Genomic DNA, 18,182 nt, shown 5'->3' with positions numbered 1-18,182 from the left:
GTAGGACAGTCTCATGAAGAGGATGCTCAGGGTTCTCCATAATGTTCTTCATTTGATGAAGAATCTGTCTCTCCACAATGATCTCCAGAGGTTCCAGAGGAGTTCCCAGAACAGAGCCAGCCTTTTTTATCAGCTTGTTGAGCTTTTTTAAGTCCCTGGCTCTGATGCTGCTTCCCCAGCAGATGATGGTAGAACAGATCACACTTTCCACAACAGACTTATAGAAGATATGCAGCATCTTGCTGCAAACAACCAAATGACCTAAGCTTCCTCAAGAAGTACAGTCTGCTCTGTCCCTTCTTGTAGATGGTTTCACAGTTGCATCTCCACTCTAGTCTGTTGTCCAGGTGAACACTGAGGTATTTATACTCCTCCACCACCTCCACTTCTTCTCCCATGATGGAAATAGTTTTTGACTTATTCCTGTTTCTCTTAAAATCTACAATCATCTCCTTTGTTTTATTCATGTTCAAGATGAGATGATTGTTTCCACACCATGCCACAAAGCAGTCCACCACCTTCCTGTACTCAGCTTCTTGTCCATCTCTGATCCACCCCACGACTGCAGAATCATCCGAGTATTTCTGCAGATGACAGGAGTCTGTCTTGTACTGGAAGTCTGAGGTGTACAGAGTGAAAAGGAATGGTGAGAGTACAGTCCCCTGTGGTGCTCCTGTGCTGCTGACTACCTGGTTAGACTCACAACCCTTCAGTCTCACAAACTGTGGTCTGTTTGTCAGGTAGTCTTTGATCCAGGAGATTGTTGAGGCCTCCACCTGAGTCTTCTGGAGTTTCTGACAAAGCAAATCAGGTTGGATTGTATTAAATGCACTGGAGAAATCAAAGAACATGATCCTCACAGTGCTGCTGGCTTTGTCCAGATGACAGTGGGTTTGTTGAAGCAGGTTTGTTGAAGCAGAAAAAACAATGATTCAAATAAACCATTAAAAGCCCAAACGTTTTTCACATTAATGCTAATTGTATGTAAATGTCTGACCAGCACTGAATTTCTTTCTTGAGTCCTTATCGTTGTAATTGAATAAATGTACAGCCAAACTGTTTACCAGGTCCATTACGAGTATAGCCCATGCAAACGTTTGTGCAGCAACATTTGGTATTTTGCCCTCAACGTTTTAGCATTACCAATACCAGGATAGCAAAATACTCCAAAAAACACTTTTTACCCAACATCTGCTCTATAGCCATGATTGTCTCTTCCTGTGAGATGGAGGGTGATGCTGTGGAACAGCGGGATACTGAGCGGCTGTTCGGAGTTGGACTCAAACTCAGCGTGATCTCTGTTCGTCCTCTTGTCGGCACTCGAGGGCGCTCCCGCTCAAGCTCCTCTGCAGCCAACCTCTCCACTGCCTTGTACCTACAAAAACAAGATCAAGACATCAGAGGTCTCTGCATTCAGCAATCTGATTATAAGCACTGATTATCATTCCTTTGCCATTTGATTCAGTGAGAGGTGCAGGTACATTAGAGCCTGCCTTTGAAAATGTATTGACATACCTTGAACCTCTCCCTATTTTGACAGTCAAAGTGTATTTTACTTGGATGTGCTAGGATTTCCCACAACAGAAAGTAACGCAAAACTGTGATGTTGAAGGAAAATGCTACATGGTTTTCAACATTATTTTACAAACCAAGATGTGAAAAGGGTGGTGGATATTTGTCTTTAGCCACCCACTGTGTTACCCCAAAATTAAACCTAGTGCCACCAAGTGTCTCCATAACTCATCTATTTAGTAAATAGTGTCCTCCAATGTACAATTTATTCTCAGTACGAATACTGCAGTTCTGTGAAGAACTGAAAGGTTTTATAGCATTATAACAATTTATAGCATTTATAACATTAAGAAACAAACAGCATTATGAAGACCAAAGGTCAGGGAGAATGTTGTGCAATGGTTTAAAGCAGGGTTAGGTTTTAAAACAATATCCCAAGATTTGAACATCTCAAGGAGCACTGCTCAATCCATCTGATAATGGAAAAAGTATGGTACAAGTGCAAATCTGCCAGACAAGGAGAGCATTAATCAGAGAAGCAGCCAAGTGGCCCACTGTAACACTGGAAGAGCTGCAGTAATCCGCAGCTGAGGTGGGAGACTCTGTTGACAGAACTATTATTATTTGCACACTCTACAAACCCTAGCCTTTATGGAATGGTGGCCAGATGAAAGCTATGGTTGAAAGAAAGTTATAAGAAGTCTTGTTCAAAGTTTTCCACAGGCTAAGTAGGGGACACAGCAAACATTTGGAGCAAGGTGAACTGGACAGACAAGACCAAAACTGGATCTTTTGGCCTATGTAAACAACAATATGCATCACACTGAACATACCATCCCTAAAGTGGAATATGGTGGCAGCAGGGGTGCCTTTCTTTATCAGAGGTGGGCTATATTGCGAAGAACAATAGGCAAAAATGTCAATCTCTACATGTGTGAAGCTAATAAAGACAAACCCCAAAAGACACAAAATCAAAATAAAATACATTGAATTTTGTGGTTATAATGTAAGAAAATGGGAAAAAAGTTAAAGGAGTATTAATACTTTTTCCATGCACTGTGCAAAACTGGTATTATTTAATTGAATGACTAAATTTACTGTTGTTTAGTCCACTTGTTTAATTCAGAGTGAGATGTTTTCCGGGAAAATGATAAATTAAAAATGTCCAGCCTTAGAAAAAATGACATTTTTGGAAGTATGAGAGCCTTACATAACATTGATTGTATCTGTGAATATTAGCTAGTTATGCTGTCTCATTCCAGGATAATTATGGAAAAATGGGGCCATAATCCCATTAATCAGAGACCCAAATGATGACAAATGACATCTACCTTTTTTTAAAGTGCTGAGGCATTTTTTGCTACCTGCTGATAATGAGTTTTTTTCTAGGCTTTCCTTCAAATATTTGAGCTAGATATCCAGGTTCACAGAGTTGAGAACAGAATAGGAACACAGAGAGACAAAAACACAGATCCACCTGAAATCACTGAAGCAAAGTAAACTCACCTTTCCTCTCTGGCTTGTCTTGCTTCTTCCCTCTTTTCCACATGATCACGACTGAGACAAAAAAACAAAAGTAACTGAGCTTCAAAAGAAGACAATTTAGTACTTGTATAATGTATACATTACTAAGCATGAATCCCAAAGTAGTAGACTGCTTTGACGTTAAAGATATGGAATATGGTTTACAAATGGCTATGATGTGACATGTACAGAGAACAAATGTTTTTGCAGAGTCCTCCTGTCACATTTCAGTGAGTGTAATGATTCTCATAAATAAAACCCAGCTTCTCTCAGCCTCAGGAGAGATTTATGAGCACCTCAGCTGAGCTGAGAATGGATCCACGCGTACTGTACAGCTTTGAATGGTAAAGAGACGATGCACACACTTCAACATAGAGTCTTACTGGGTTTTATCTAACTGGCAAAGTGAGACTAACTTGAATCGATTTCTCTCTTCTCTTTCAATCCTCAGCAGACGTTCCTCTCTTTCCAGACGTCTCTTCTCTCTCTCAGCGGCCAGAGATTCTTGATGTTGCCTGTACGAGGATGTCAACAAGTTCCCAATGGCAGTTTTGCTTGTAAAAATGGATTGTAAAAATTAGAGAAGGAAAATATGTCAAGGTGTTGTTAAACATTTTGTGTTCATTTTGTGAAGTGACATCTAATGTTATTAAAGCTACAAAATGCCTTTATGTGTTTACCTGTCAGGCTTGCAGTCAGTTGCGGAGGGTGCTGAGTTACTGAGTCGATGGATGAGTGATGTCGGAGTCTGATATCTACCACTTATTCTGGTAAAGAACAAGAAGAAACAACTTAACACTGCTTGTCTTTTCTATTTTTTACTAAAATAAAAAAAGAAAATGCATCTGTGACACAATGCAAAGCCCAGATTTCACTTCTAAAAGTGAAGCTCATATATAGATTCATTAGACACTCAGAGAGTGACATATTTTAAATTGTTTCTTCTGTTAAATTTGAGGATTATGGCTTACAGTGAAAGTAAAGTAAATTCAGTTTTTCAGAAATTGTAAACATTCCAGAAGATCAATAATTTCTTTCTTTTAAAAAGGGCATATTTTGGTCTACACATTCAGGAAAAAGACTGCTGCCTTGAGTTTTATGGCACACAGTCCCTTTACAAGAATGGATAAGCCACAGAAGAATGCTTTATCCAGCTATCTTAATGGAACGTTTAGTAGAAGGAAAAAGTATGATAGAAAAAGGTGAACAAAAAACAGTCTTGAGAGGATTGTGAAGCAAATCCTATTCAAGAGTTTGGGTGACATTTTCAAGGAATGGACTTCGGCTGGAGTCAGTATTTGAAGAGCCACAGCCCACAGAGTTATCCTGGACATGGGCTTCAGCTTTGGCCATCCATGTGTAGAGCCACCCCTGAACCAGAGGCAGCCATGGAAGAGTCTTACATTGACTAAGGAGGAAAATAACTGGACTGTTGTTCCTTGACCTAGAGAAAGAAGTGGAGAGGGAATGACAGAATTCAAGTTGATTCAGGTCCAAACTGGTTTCCACAGTCAATGATGATTTGGGGAACACTGCCATCTGCAGGGGTTGTTCCACTGAATTTTATCAAGTCCAAAGTCAGCGTTGCCATCAACCAGGAAACATTAGATCACTTATGCTCTCCTCTGCTGACAGGCTTTTTGGAGATACTGACTTAATTTTCCAGGAGGACTTACCATTTGCCCACACTACCAAAAGTACCAATATCTGCTTTAATGGCCGTGGTATAACTGTGCTTGACTGGCCAACACTCTGACCTGACCTAAGAACCCCAGAGAGAATCTGTGGAGTATTGACAAGAGGAAGAAAAGAAACATCAGACCTAATTATGCAGATGAACTGAATACAGCTATTAAAGCAACATGGGCTTCCTGAGAACCCCAGCAGTGCCACAGGTTTATCATCTCCATGCCAAGTGGTACTGATGCAGTGATTCTGAGTGCATTTACTGTACAGTACATGGACAGACTTTAAAGTAGGCTGTATTAAAAATCCTTCTATTGGTTTTATGTAAAATAGTGATTGTGTGAGAATCTGAATTATGGGTTTTCATTAGCCATAAGCCATGATAATCAAAATTAACAGCAGTTAAAGCTCTGCAATGAATCAATATATGACCTTTGCTTTTTGAATCTAATTGTTGAAATGAATTAGTTTTGAAGGATATCTTAATTTACCTAGAAGCACCCATACATGCGTATTTGTTCAATCATAGCTTTTAGTGTTTCAGGTCTAAATTTTCAGAAGTTAACATCTGCATTTCTGCATACTCTTGTTACCTAGGACCTCTTAACTCCTGGTCTTACCTCTCAGCCCAGCAGGGCTTTCTAGTTGAGTAAGTAGTGGAAGGTGTCGTATCTGTCAGACTGATGATGGAAGCAAGAAACACAGTAATGTGAATCAGAGAGACAGAGACCGAGGTCGACTGTTAGTCATACAGTTGAGTTAGTTAGAGAGCAGATGGATAGAGGGCTTAATGACCACAAGACATGACAACAAAGCAGACAGGAAGAACACATCTTTGCCTTGAGTCAATGAGCTTATTAGAAAGCAAAAAAGCACAGTACATCACATAATTTAAAAACTATAAAATTATCATCTACAAATCTCAATTAACTGTATTGTTTCTAATACTTTTTAAATAGGCAATCAGCTTCGGAGCAATCAGGGACATGATAAGAAACTACTTAAATTTCTATTGCGGTTAGTGTTGCACCAGGCCAGTGGTCAAAATCAACATATTTTCCTTGGATCCACTTTGACCGGTGATTGGTTGACTGATAGTTAATCAGTTTTTTACCGTTTGTTACATGCTTCAAAACTGAAAACCTACTCCTTTTTAGAATATATGCTTTGACGGATAAATAGAGTATGAATTATAATAATAATTCCTTATTTTCTGTTGGATTAAAGCACATTTTATTTATTTATGGAAAATGTTTATTTGTCAAATAAACGTTTCACAAAAGGGCATTATAGTTAGAGATGCACCAAGAAATCCACTGGTGAACAGAATATACAAATTTTCAACTTCTTTGGTCCTGACTGCTGACAATCTAGCAGGACTGTCAGAAATCCAATCTTTTTCCGAACAGTAACCAGTCCATACCTAAGCCCTATTAGGTTGCGGAAGCAACAACATTGTTCTGTGTGGAGCCTGTTATTGAGTGACGTTTCTGTATCAGTAAGGTTTTTAAAAAGAGAACGAACACAGGTGAAAGAAGGTATTTAAATGCAAACTATATTTTCTATATGCTGGAATACATTGGTGGTTTACTCAGGCTGCTAGAGAGGGAGAGAGAGCAAGACTTTCATCAGATGACAGAAAAGCTAAACAGACTACAGCAAAGTTACTCTGTTCTATAAGTTTGGGCTTCCAGCCTGTGTCTGTCATGGAGTATGCTAGATTTGTAAATGATTGGAATGATTTTTTGGCAAATTGTTTGCTGTTTTTAACTTGTCTTGTACAGTGTCATTGTGTGTTATGAAAGGTGCTTTTAAATAAAATTTATTATTATTATATTATAGTCTTAAAGTGAACTCAGAATCACGTAACATCTGTACCTACAGGTCAAATTTTTACAAAATCTGGAGACTGGAAATCAGCTGCAAAATTCTGATCAGCAGTTACAGCCCTTAGGAGAAAACGTCAGTTCAGACTTCAAAGAAGGCCAGATATCAGTATCAGCCAGTAAAGACCTGATCATTGCATTGCTAATTAACAGATTATCTGAGAAACAGTAACGGTAATAGAAACCCTCACACTAATACGTTGAATAAACTGAACAATTTGTTTTTAACTTAACTCCGGTTCAGAGCATTAATGTGGTTCACATCGGCTCGTGAGATGGATGCAGCTAAACTTAAATGGGTTCAAAATTTTCTCTGGCAACTATTATAAAGTGGGGAATTAATACAAGATATCTTCAGTGTAACTGATCTTGGATTTAAAGTGCTAAACTGTATTAAAGTAAGGGCAGATATAAAATGACAGGGTCTTTAGTTGTGCTTTTATGCTTTCTGGAGTTTTACTGGTAGAAATACAGGATTCAGTAGTGATGTGTTCACAATGGGTAATGAGCCAGTAGTAATGCAAGTCCTTCATCAAATCTAAAAGAAACCTGAGTCTGGTTTAACTTAAAGAATGAAGGGACAAGAAATGTTTTAAGCTGACTAATACTGAGCATGTGCAAAGCCTGTCTTTGTAACGACAGCACCAAACAAGAAAATGGTGGCAGAGAGGAACACACCAAGGACTAAAGGTCCTCTTTTTAGGTGCGATGGACACAGGAGATGCTGTTCTGGTCTTGAAGCTGAGAAAGTCTCTCTGCCCTTCAGGGTCACTGGCTTTAAGGAGGAGGTTGGTCATACACTTTAAGTTCAAACACATGTTAGAAGGACCTGCTACATCTGGAGCCACACTAGGGGGACAAAATACAAGAAAGTAGGAGTCCAAAGAGAAGGAGTAAGGTAATCAGACAGGGACGATGCTAAAAGAGAAAAATGGAGGCAACTGCATCCTGCTTAGCTGGCCTCAAATACCTGTGAGAGCCCTGTCTAGAGGGCTCGGTGTCTGGTTGGCTTTCCTCCTCTGCCTCGCCCTCCTCATCCTCATCCTCCTCTTCTTCCTCTTCCTCTTCTCTGTGGTTAGAGGAGGGGCCGAGGGATGAATGGATGAAAGGGAGGATGTAGGTGGGCAGGTGGAGGGGAGTGGAAATTTGGAAGGAGACAATGTGAAACCGCAGATGGTTGGCCCAGGGGAGACAACACACAGAAATGAGACACACAAGACATGCTTGTCAGAGAAAGCGCTGCAGGTAGTAGTGTAGAACAGCAACAAGCAATGAAAGATGTTAGCAGATGTTAGCAAGATTAGCATGATGACATAAAAAAAACAAGCAATGGATATTTACATGCAACAGATAAAGCTACATAAGAATACAAGTTCTGCAACATACAGTAACCCTCAAAAGTATAGACACAAAAAATGAAAATGCCAGGTTTTTGTAATGCAAACAGTAAGGCTAAGATAAAAAACACTTCATTTTTTCCATCTGTACTGTAATAAAAAATCAGACAAATAAGTTTGGGGAATGTAAAAAAAAAGCTGTATTAACCTGTTTGCCCAAAAAGATACATACACTTTTTTTTCTCTCTGTCTGACATTCAATCAGACTGAATCTCTCCTATTTTAAACGGAGGATTACCAACATTTTTTGCATTTGGCAACTCCCAAAATAATGAGACAGAGATTTTTTCTATTACTTTCTTCAAATGTAGTTTACATACACTACAATCATTAATAAAAAAAAGTAGGGAAAGAAGAGATGATGATGTAATGGCTTTGTAAGCTTCTGATTGGTTTATTCACAACATTTAAGTTAACTAGAGGAAACATCTTAAACACACTGCTTCCTTTTGTGACAAAGGAACATCTAAGGAAATCAGTCAAGATATCAGGAAGAGAACTGGGAACCTCTACTGGTCTTGTTCATCCTTGGTTACAATTTCCAAATGCCTGAAGGAGCCATGCCATAATCTGTTCATCATACCGTTAACAAAGGAGATGTGGTTAGTGTCCCTGAGATGAACGTGAATACCAATCTGACTCAGTTGCGCCAGTTGCACCTTCTTATCACTGGTAACGACGCGGCTTTCCTCTCACTCATTCCCGCAGCTTCACAGTGCTTTAAACAGTTCAATAGCAAAGCAAAAATTCTGGGCTTTGTCCCGCCCATCGGACGCTCAGCGTCTCTGGGGGTCTATGGGGCAGTGGGCTGGCCTCGACTGGCCCGGACGCTCGGCTTCTGCATGATGACTGGATGATCTGTCTGAGGCTGAATCCCTTTTTGATTGACAGCGAAACGAGCAAATCAGCAATCTTGAAATTGAGCTTCCCCTCCTTGAAAGACCAACATCTGCCACTGACCAAAACATTTGACTCAAATCATGCACAAAGCAGTTATACCAAACTCTAAGGTAATGCATGTAAATTCCTGAATTTGAAGGTTGAAGCTTTCTAATACTGCCAAATATCTGATAGACTATACGTAGTAAAATACTTTAAGGGTGTGCAAACTATATATTTATTAGTTTTTTTCCAGTTAAACTGTACAGGATAAACAATATGTCATGTTAAATGTGGATAAAACCTTGAAAGGATTTATTACATCATGAAAATCTGCACTTTAACAGGAATGAGTACACATTTGAGATCCACTGTTGCATTAATACAATACCAAGAAAATAATGACAAATTTTGACAAGAACAAATGATTAGGTTTAACTTAATAACCAGAGTTAGAGCTGTAGGAGATGTCTCATCTGGTTTAACTGATAGGGTGGGATCATCACACATAACTCTGCTGCCAGTTTGCAGTTTGGATCCCTCCAGGTTGTCTGGATTTCATTAACAATATGGAAAATTGTGATCTTCAAAGGCAGCTTGAATTTCCTGTGGCAGTATGGAAGAGGATAGGATGGTATCAAATGGCCTGCTGGATTGAATTTAGCAAACCTGAAGACCTGAGTGCAGCCAAGAACATGAGTAGGCACTGGATTGCTTTAACATTGTACCTTAATGAGACTGAAAGTCAAAATCAAAGTAGTTTCTTTTTGATGCCCGGTACAATAAAAAAGTTAAATAAAGTTCACTTAATGTCCATCAAAACATTAGTTTTGAACTCTGTGTGCTTTTAGCAATAAAGGGTTGCTTGATATGAAAACACATGAAATTGTGTAGTTTATGGTCAGAGTACTCTCTCTGAAGTAAACCTGACATAAAGCAGAGCCCAGACAGCTCATTCCATGAGTTTATAGATGGTTCCTGTTGCCGTCTGCAGCAGCAGAGAGGTTCTCACATGAAGAAAATTAATATATTGTCAATTTTCTGCAGAAGTTCCCAGTTTCATCCTTTAAATTATAATATATTATCTGCTTTAGCTCTGGATAGATTAGATGCATCTGTTCAAGACTGGACCAATAAATCCAAGAAATGTACCAACAAAACGTCTGTTTTTTTATATATCCTTCAGCTTTTACCTTCTTTTGTTTCCCTTGCCTCACCTTTCGCTGATGTCTTCGACCCGCTGGCCACCGAAGGGCAGGAAGCTGCTGGAATGGGGGTGAGGGCTGCTTGGAGATGCTGGGCTGGAAGTATGGTCTGTGTTATTCTGAAGCGAATGTCTGCGGCTCCTTCGTCTCTCCAGGCCCCGTTTCTCATTGGTACCACCAACGCTAGCCCTGCGGCGGTCCTTTCGGCCACATGGGGGCAACTGGGCTTCATTGTCCCCGTCCTCGTGGCGAAGGGTCATCTGGACCAAATGGGCATCATAGTTTAACATGGTGATTAAACATAACCTGCAGGCTTGTCAGAAACGAATACTATGTTTAGGTGTAATATTTGTCTATGGTGAGTGATTTCTGACCTCATAGATGTTGAACTGTTCAACAAGATCAAGGTCGGTGCCCTTTCTGCTCAGGTGTCTATGGGCAGTGGCTTCGATGCCTTGCTCCTCAAGACAGTCCACCATGTCATAGTAGGGGTCCTGATCTGGAAGGGCTGCTAGAGTCTGAGGAAAAAAAGCTGTTGTTTTAAAACAAATATTTTTTTTCCTGTTATTGAAGCACAGTCTGGTTTGTCAGCTGCACTGCTGACAACAGGAAAGACTTGGGATGTATAACAAAAACGGCACAGAGGATTATAGGGGTTAAGCTTCTCAATTTGGACTCAATCTAGAACAGCCAGTTAATAAAGAGGGCAAAAAATGTTGTTAAAAATCCCACTCACCCAGAAAATGGACTGTTTATGCCCCTACAACTGGGGAAATTCAAAGCACGTACAGACTACACTTCAACCCCAGAGCTGTCACCTCCATCCTTCCCCCTTTCTCGCCTCCACCGCCCTTATCCCACCCTTCTCCTCTCTAACATAGAAAGATAAAACAGACTATAGTAATCTATAGTAATAGTTTGTTTTGCTTTGTTTGCTGCTAACTGGTTACCATGCAGGTTTTTTGTATTACAATGATAATACATTTTATGTATCTTACAAACCACTGGATAAATGAAACCAGCTCAGACATATTGCCTCCATTGTTAGTTGTTTCAATTAATTTATTGAATGATTTTCACTGGGAATTGAACATAGGCTTTGAAATAGTAGTACTCATATCATTAACAAGTAATTGTTGCTTTTATTTTTTAAATCTACTTCAAAAACAGCAGAAGTTAGTTTCAGGTTCATCAGGATCTATTATAATTGACGGTGGATGTGAAAACTCAATTATCATTGGCATCCCGGTAAAAATGTGCATAAAGGCCTGGTACTGTAAAAAGTTTACTTAATTTTGAAGAGGTTGCTGTATATTTTTTGCACAAGTGCAATCGTGGCTATTTTAGGTTGCTCTAAATTATTGTTATTTCTGTTCTTAAGTGTTAGAGCTGCTTATTTTACTGTTTGACATAAGAAATAATCAGATTCAACTACTGATTGTTTTACTTGAGGGGAACTGGAGGGAAAATTACCAGACTGGCTGATCTAACAGAGAAAGTGCCCTCACAAGTCTGATTACATTACAGAACAAATGCTCCTTTGCAGAAAACACTTCCTTATATAATTAAGTATATCCTCATCTTTAGAAGTGCTTTAAACATTGATAACAGTTTATTATAATCCATTACAATGTGGACATAGTAAAAGAGATATTAGTAAAAGCTTGTTGTACAATAATATGTAAAGTTGTTATTACTCTGTATTTACCTTATTAATGAGTGTCATGGCAAACACCAGCAGCTCGGTATCCACTCCATCCTTCTCCTCAAGGATCTCCATGACATTTGACCAAAGTTTTTTACCTGCATCACCAAAGTCATGCAAGAGCTTTTGCATTACAAGACCAGAACAAACACATCTGTATGTTAAGATTTACAAAAATACTGGAAAATGATAAAAAAAAAAAAATCAATCCATCTGTCCATCTTATAGCATAAAAAGAGGTTAAATGACCCCTATGACAAAAATTTAAAAACATGCATTTTGTAGCTTCAGTTGGAAAAAAATGCATTGGTGGCCTTATCTCCACTGTGCTTAGCCAGAAGGTCAACTACATCTTCTCATCAGGAGCCTGGGGATTATGTTCAGTCTTCTTGTGTAATTCTCAGCAACAATGATTAGACTCTGTGGTGAGACAGAGGGATATTTGACACCTCCACACAGAAGGCCAACCCTGCTGCTTGCTCATAGGACAATGCTGAGCTTTTAGAGCAGGTAGTTAAAGCCCACAGAAGATGGGAGTTGCAGTTTTTCTGGAAAAACAAAAAAACAGCCATGGAGCAGCTCAGGGCAGTGGATATGATCACTTCTTCAGGGTTTCACTCCTCAGCTTTTACTCTACAGCAGCAATTTTAAGACATTAAAATATTTAATTTAAAGCCCTTATTTGGGTAGCAAATTAAGGATGAAGCTTTGTTACTGTAACAAAAACCTCTATCTCTTTTAAAGCTTTTCAAATCCTTTGGCTGCCATGTTATTCCACTTTTTCACAATGATGTTCTGTATATGAGTGCCTCAACCAAATGTCTTTAGCCTCTGAAAAAAGTGTATCACAGGACCTTAAAGTTTATTACAGGTATTAGCTGCCTCACTCATCGTTATTGTGTTGCTGCAGCACTTCTTACAGGATTGTTCCAAGGGTTTCGAGTGAACTGGGGAAATGAGCATTTGGTTTTGCCATCCTCGCCGCTTAAACTACCTTAAAAATCAAACTAAAACTATCTCAACTCATCTCACTTTAAGTGTTTTATTCTGTCTTAAATGTTAGACAAACTGAATCCAATAAACAGTGTCAGTTTTGGGACTTTCTAAATTTCCTAAATTATTGACTAATTATTGATTTCTTCAATATGTGGTTTGGAATCTGCCCTTATCCTTGCAATTATTATGATCTCTAGGCTTGGTCACCCTTGTTTTGATCCCAATGGGACTTCACCTGGTTAAATAAAAGACAAAAAAAATAAATGTATTCATTTATTGCTTTTATATTATTCAACTTTTCAACATAAAACAATTGTTTTTCTCCATACCATTCAGTGAGCAAAGAAGCCACTCTGTACAAGCATGTGTGCGCGTGTACGATAGTCGAGTTTGGCTCTGTCCAAGGTGTAGTTTCAAAACAGCTACAGGTGATTTAAACGGATGCCTGAACATCTGAGGTGACCACAACCAGGGGATGAGTATGAGAATAAAAGATTAAGCCGCAAATTTTTTTAGGCTGCTAAATAGATAATAAAAAGTTAGTTACATTGTCTATTTGCTACATTTGATAATAGTTAGAGGAAACTCTTAGAATTGGAACCAACCTTAATTAATTCTACATATGTTAATGTGCAGAATCTGCAGCCTGATGAATCAGTTTCCCTGTTTTAGGCACAAAAATAACCAATAGGTGGTCAATTTTATTTTTATGGGGTTAAGGTTAATCTTTGCATATCTTGTGGTGTGCAATAAAGGATACAAAAAAAGGATAGAAAAAAAAACTAAAATCAAGTTGTTTTATATTTTGGGGTGCAATTAGTCATTCACATTTATAAAGTAATTAAAACAAATTCAACAGAATAAAAAAAATATAGCCAGCACTAGGTTTCCACTCTACTGATATTTGATAAAAGATTTACTTTAATTGGTATGACTGTTGTGTTCAGTGTCAGATGTATTACTTTTGTTTTTACTTTATTTATTACATTTTTCTGGTCCTGTACCTCCTTTGGTATCCACAGTGTTCACAGCCTTTATTAGCAGGGCAGCATTGCTCTCCGTGTACTCCACAAACACCAGCAGCAGCTTGAGGGATGTCTTCACCACCAGGCGAAACTATTAAAAATACAAAATAGAAAAAAGGCTCAAATGTAGTATTCAACTAGGGCTGCACAATATTTGGAAAACATGGCATTGCAATATAATTGTTGAATGTTATGACAAAATAATGTTTTTCCCCATCATGCTAATGTTCCTACTCTAACTGAGCTGTAGGATCTTTGTCACTAAGATCTTTATCAGGGATAAACATAAGGGAAAGTGAAACCCAATCCAAGTGGCAAAATATATTATTTGCAAGCAAGTTTTTAATGCATGGCACCTAAAATATTATAGCGGGAGAGAAATTGCATCTGGTGACTCATTTGGGATTGTAATATAGCAATCCGAAATAATTCCATATAACATTAATAGTACAACGATAAGCTCTAAACTCAACTTTAGACATTGCTGACATCCATTAATCTGTAATAACTCTACATTCAGGAATGTGTAATATTATCATTTTGTGAGAGCTATTTCCTGGTAACAAAATACATAATTTCAGCAGGCTGGAAGGGAAAAAAAAATAAAAACAAGAAAACTAAATGCATCTATTGTGAAAGTTCTATGTCAGCTCTAGTAGGGCAATTCTTCAATAAACGTAGTAAAGCAGAAGCCAAGTATTCTGTTATTAAGAGATACAAATGTAAGCTCTAACAATAAAAAAAGAGAAACTTCCTTCAGTGCGGTAATTCAATGTCGCCACAAGGGGGCTTAAGTACCACAATGTCAGGAGAGGATTGAATCCATGTGGACAATGAAGTTCTTGATTCAATCTGTTTGAAGTGCTCTGACGAGATTAGCGAGCTGAGGCTGCTGGTAGGAGATTACTGAGTTTACAATGTATGGACTCGGTGGAGATCTTTTCAGAGCTAAGCGTCATATTCTTTTTACCTTTGATCCGACCAAGGTGTAAAGCCACTGGACTGTTTCATTGTGAGATATGAGGCCATTCATCCCATCCACGTACAGCATTAGCTGACCTAAAGCTAGGGAGAGAAAAAGTGCAGAGAAAAACAATAAGATTAGGAGAAACAAATACAAATAAGTGGTCAATGTTGAAAGTGTGTTTAGAAATGCTTTAAAAAGAAAAAATCACTGCAAATTTAGAATAACTAGTTTCATCGTGAAGGACAAGTAGGAAGTAAAGACTTTCAGTTTTGTTTCATTATCTTAGCAGAATAAAATTATTCAGGTCAGGAGATTTTCTGTAGAGAGCACAGTGAACCAAAGAGCATGCGGCCTTGCCCAACAATGTCGATTTGCTGCAGCAAGCCTGTAAAACCTAGCAACTACTATATGTGCACTTTGGAGGTGTGTGTATTATTCTTACAAACTGGTCAATTGTTTGCTGCAGTGGCTTGTTAAGAATCTTTTGATTCCAGCCAGAACAATAGGCAAGTTGCCAAGATCATTGGAAAAAAAATACTTGGAGCACTACCAGCCAGGTTGGGTGTGATGAGGCTGCGGCCTTAGTATGAGGCCAGTTCTGATTAAGTACATCTATAGTGGGCCAAAGTCAGAGAACCTCTCCAGCATGTTTAATAATGAGGACACTGCATTTTTAATGCATCCCAGATGATCTCCCCAAGACCCTGTAAAGACCAACCCTGTTCCAGGCTGATTTTTTACATTGTGCCATGGTTTTAGTCTGTTTTAAAAAGATTCGTGAATGAACCAGCAAGCAGACGTTTGGGAGAAAAGTTTACATTTAGTCATTTTCTTCAGAAAAACAAATTACAGTGGCAGAAACTTCTACAGAAAGAATACATAACAAGTGTGAATGATGCATTAACTGACTTGAGAAAAAAGGTAGTATGGAACAGGAGCAAAATTATGTATTTAAAGTGGAACATTTTTGGAGGGCCTGTTTTTTGGCAGGGGTTACAGCTTTGGGGTAAAACATGACTGAAACTCTTTGAAAATCACAGTTACATCTGCAAAAGCTGACATCTTGTAAAAGTGGGTGTTACACTAAAAATATACATTAAAAATATCGAATTCCTTAGTTTAATATTGACTGCAGCTCAAAGACTGCGTGACTGAATCAGGAAAATAGTATTAATGTTCCTTACAAACAGAACAATGTTATCCTTTCTTATTCTATTTAAAACCCTTTCTCATGAGACATCATGCTAATGCCAACAGTTATGATACATTTCCCTCTCTATTTCTTATGGCGAGTCTAAAAATCATGTATCTGCTGTAGATAAGCTGGGTGCAGCTGCTGTGTGTACATCAAGCATGAGAGCATGTGTGTATGTGAACGCACATCTTCGTGTGTTTGTGCATGCCTGTGGGTTTCTGTAGCAGCAGCAGTTCATCTTTTATCAATGAGTCAGTTCGTCCCAATGTGTCAGACCAAAACTCACTTAAAAGTTCATTTCTGCTGCACGCTCTGCAGCAAGGACAATACCACTAAATTAATGCACACACAAATACAGAAACAGCTGAGCCTGCACGCTTCTTTTCAAACCCATGCCTTCAATAGGATCACTTTGCAGACTTTTATCTCTTGCGTGCACCTGTAGAAGGTATCTGCAGAAGTGCTGTGTGGTTTTTAAGGAATGTCCAATGTAAACAGGGGTAAGAAAGCATAGGTGGCCTTAATGAGGCTTTTAAAAGTGCCATTACACAAAGCTGCTGACAGATGAGCCTTTATCTGGTAGCCACAAAATGAAATACCTTTCAGATCACTCTGACATGTTATCGTAAGACGTTAGTTAAAAAAAGAAAATCTAAAAAAAGAAAATGGATTTCTTGCCTAAACATGAAGCCAAGTAAAAGAAAAACAAGACCGAAAGTCTATTTCACAGATGTATTTTATTCAATAAAAAGTAAAATATATGCAAACCGTTATAAACCACACTAGAACCCACATAAACATTACCTTTTTCCTCACATTTATCAAAAGTGCTGCTTCATGACAGCCTTCCTTGCCAGAGGTCACTTTGGTACAATTTAATGTAAAAGACCAGAAACCGTATCAGCTGAACAGTATACGGTTTAAAGAAAACTACATTGCCCTTCATTATGGGAATTTCTAGAAACACAGTGAGAAAAGTATCCAATCCCTTTCTAAATGATTGCCTATATGGACAGCAGATGGAGTTGGTACACTCTGGTAAAGTAACCTATATGTGGAAGTTATTCAGTGTAAGCTAATCTAGAATGCTACGTTCTCTTTTTCTTCAGCTCCCCCTAAATAAAGAGTATGTGGAAAAACTGTTGTGGTGCGACATTTCTGGACCTTGTTTGTGGCTTTGTGTTTATTTACCTTTTTGTTTAGAGACTTTAGGTTTTTGTAATCATGAGTGTTTAAGTTGTTTTGCTCCCTTTACCGCCTCCTAGTTTTTGTTGTTTTCTCTCCATTTCGTTCTTAGTTTTCTTAATGATTGCTTTCTTATTACTTTGTGTGTTATTGTTGATTATTATTATTATTATAATTATAGTTCTTTGTCTTCCCTGGATTCTCTTGTTTAGTTTTCTCATTTTGTATCTCGGTGTTATTGCTCTCCTTACTAAGTTTAGTTCCTCTGTCCAGTTTTTATAGTTGCCAGCCTTCCCCATTGGTTAGCTTTTAGTTATTATTTACTTTTGCTTTGCACAAATGCTAGTTCTCATGTTCTCTGTTTCCTTTCCAGTTATCTCAGTCAGTGTTGGTTTAGTTTTTGTTTATTTTACGATCAAGGTTTTTGTTATGGGTTCTTTGTTTATTATTAGTTTGTGGTGTTCCTTCTATTTCCTCTAGTTCTCAGTTTACTTTCGTTAATGACTATTTTAGGTTCCTATGTTTTCTTTAGTTATCTATCTATGTCCATAGAGTCGCTTAGTTCTGTTTCCCTGAGTTTTTGTGTTTACTTATAGTTTTGTTTTCTGGTCTAGGTCCTCTCTCGTTCCCTTTTGTAGTTTTGGTCACCTTAGCAACTATTCACATTTCCTCAGTTCTCTGCAGCCTGGTCCACACCTGAATTCCATCTCCCCTGATTTCCTACCTCTCATTCTCATTGGTCCATACTCCACTTCCTTCTGTTCATAAGCTCTCTGGTTTTGTTTGTTCTTCGCTGGTTCCTCCCTTTCACAATCCCTCGCCTAAGTACGGTGTCTAATATGTTCCTGCAGAGTAAACTTAGTAAGTTTTTGGATTTTCGTCTTGTGATTGCACCTGCAGTGTTTTTGCTATGTTTTGGATAATTCTTTAAATAAAGAAGAAGACTCCTTCAAACATGCTGCTGCCTAGCTCTTGTCTGCACTTTGGTTAACCTGAACCTCAGAACGTGACAAAAACCTC

At 38.4% G+C, this 18,182-nt stretch overlaps 1 protein-coding gene across 8 annotated transcripts in view; it reads right to left on the bottom strand.

Annotated features, from left to right (window-relative positions):
- The window catches only part of fhod3b (formin homology 2 domain containing 3b), a 138,676-nt gene that overhangs the window by 17,610 nt on the left and 102,884 nt on the right, over positions 1–18,182 (bottom strand). For 2 of the 8 annotated variants that reach the window (XM_047360484.1, XM_047360486.1), the window contains exons 6-16: positions 14,786–14,880; positions 13,795–13,906; positions 11,798–11,892; positions 10,464–10,607; positions 10,102–10,349; positions 7,579–7,677; positions 5,343–5,402; positions 3,717–3,803; positions 3,453–3,590; positions 3,019–3,069; positions 1,185–1,375 (exon numbers count right to left, since the gene is read on the bottom strand). In XM_047360484.1, coding sequence (XP_047216440.1) covers positions 1,185–1,375; positions 3,019–3,069; positions 3,453–3,590; positions 3,717–3,803; positions 5,343–5,402; positions 7,579–7,677; positions 10,102–10,349; positions 10,464–10,607; positions 11,798–11,892; positions 13,795–13,906; positions 14,786–14,880 — 1,320 coding nt within the window. The remainder of the gene's footprint in view (positions 1–1,184; positions 1,376–3,018; positions 3,070–3,452; positions 3,591–3,716; positions 3,804–5,342; positions 5,403–7,578; positions 7,678–10,101; positions 10,350–10,463; positions 10,608–11,797; positions 11,893–13,794; positions 13,907–14,785; positions 14,881–18,182) is intronic. The other 6 variants (XM_047360487.1, XM_047360488.1, XM_047360490.1 and 3 more) reach the window with 6 other exon arrangements.

Source organism: Girardinichthys multiradiatus, chromosome 3 (assembly GCF_021462225.1).
Source record: "Girardinichthys multiradiatus isolate DD_20200921_A chromosome 3, DD_fGirMul_XY1, whole genome shotgun sequence".
Lineage (NCBI taxonomy): Eukaryota > Metazoa > Chordata > Actinopteri > Cyprinodontiformes > Goodeidae > Girardinichthys > Girardinichthys multiradiatus.
This window is presented reverse-complemented; position numbering and strand designations above follow the sequence as displayed.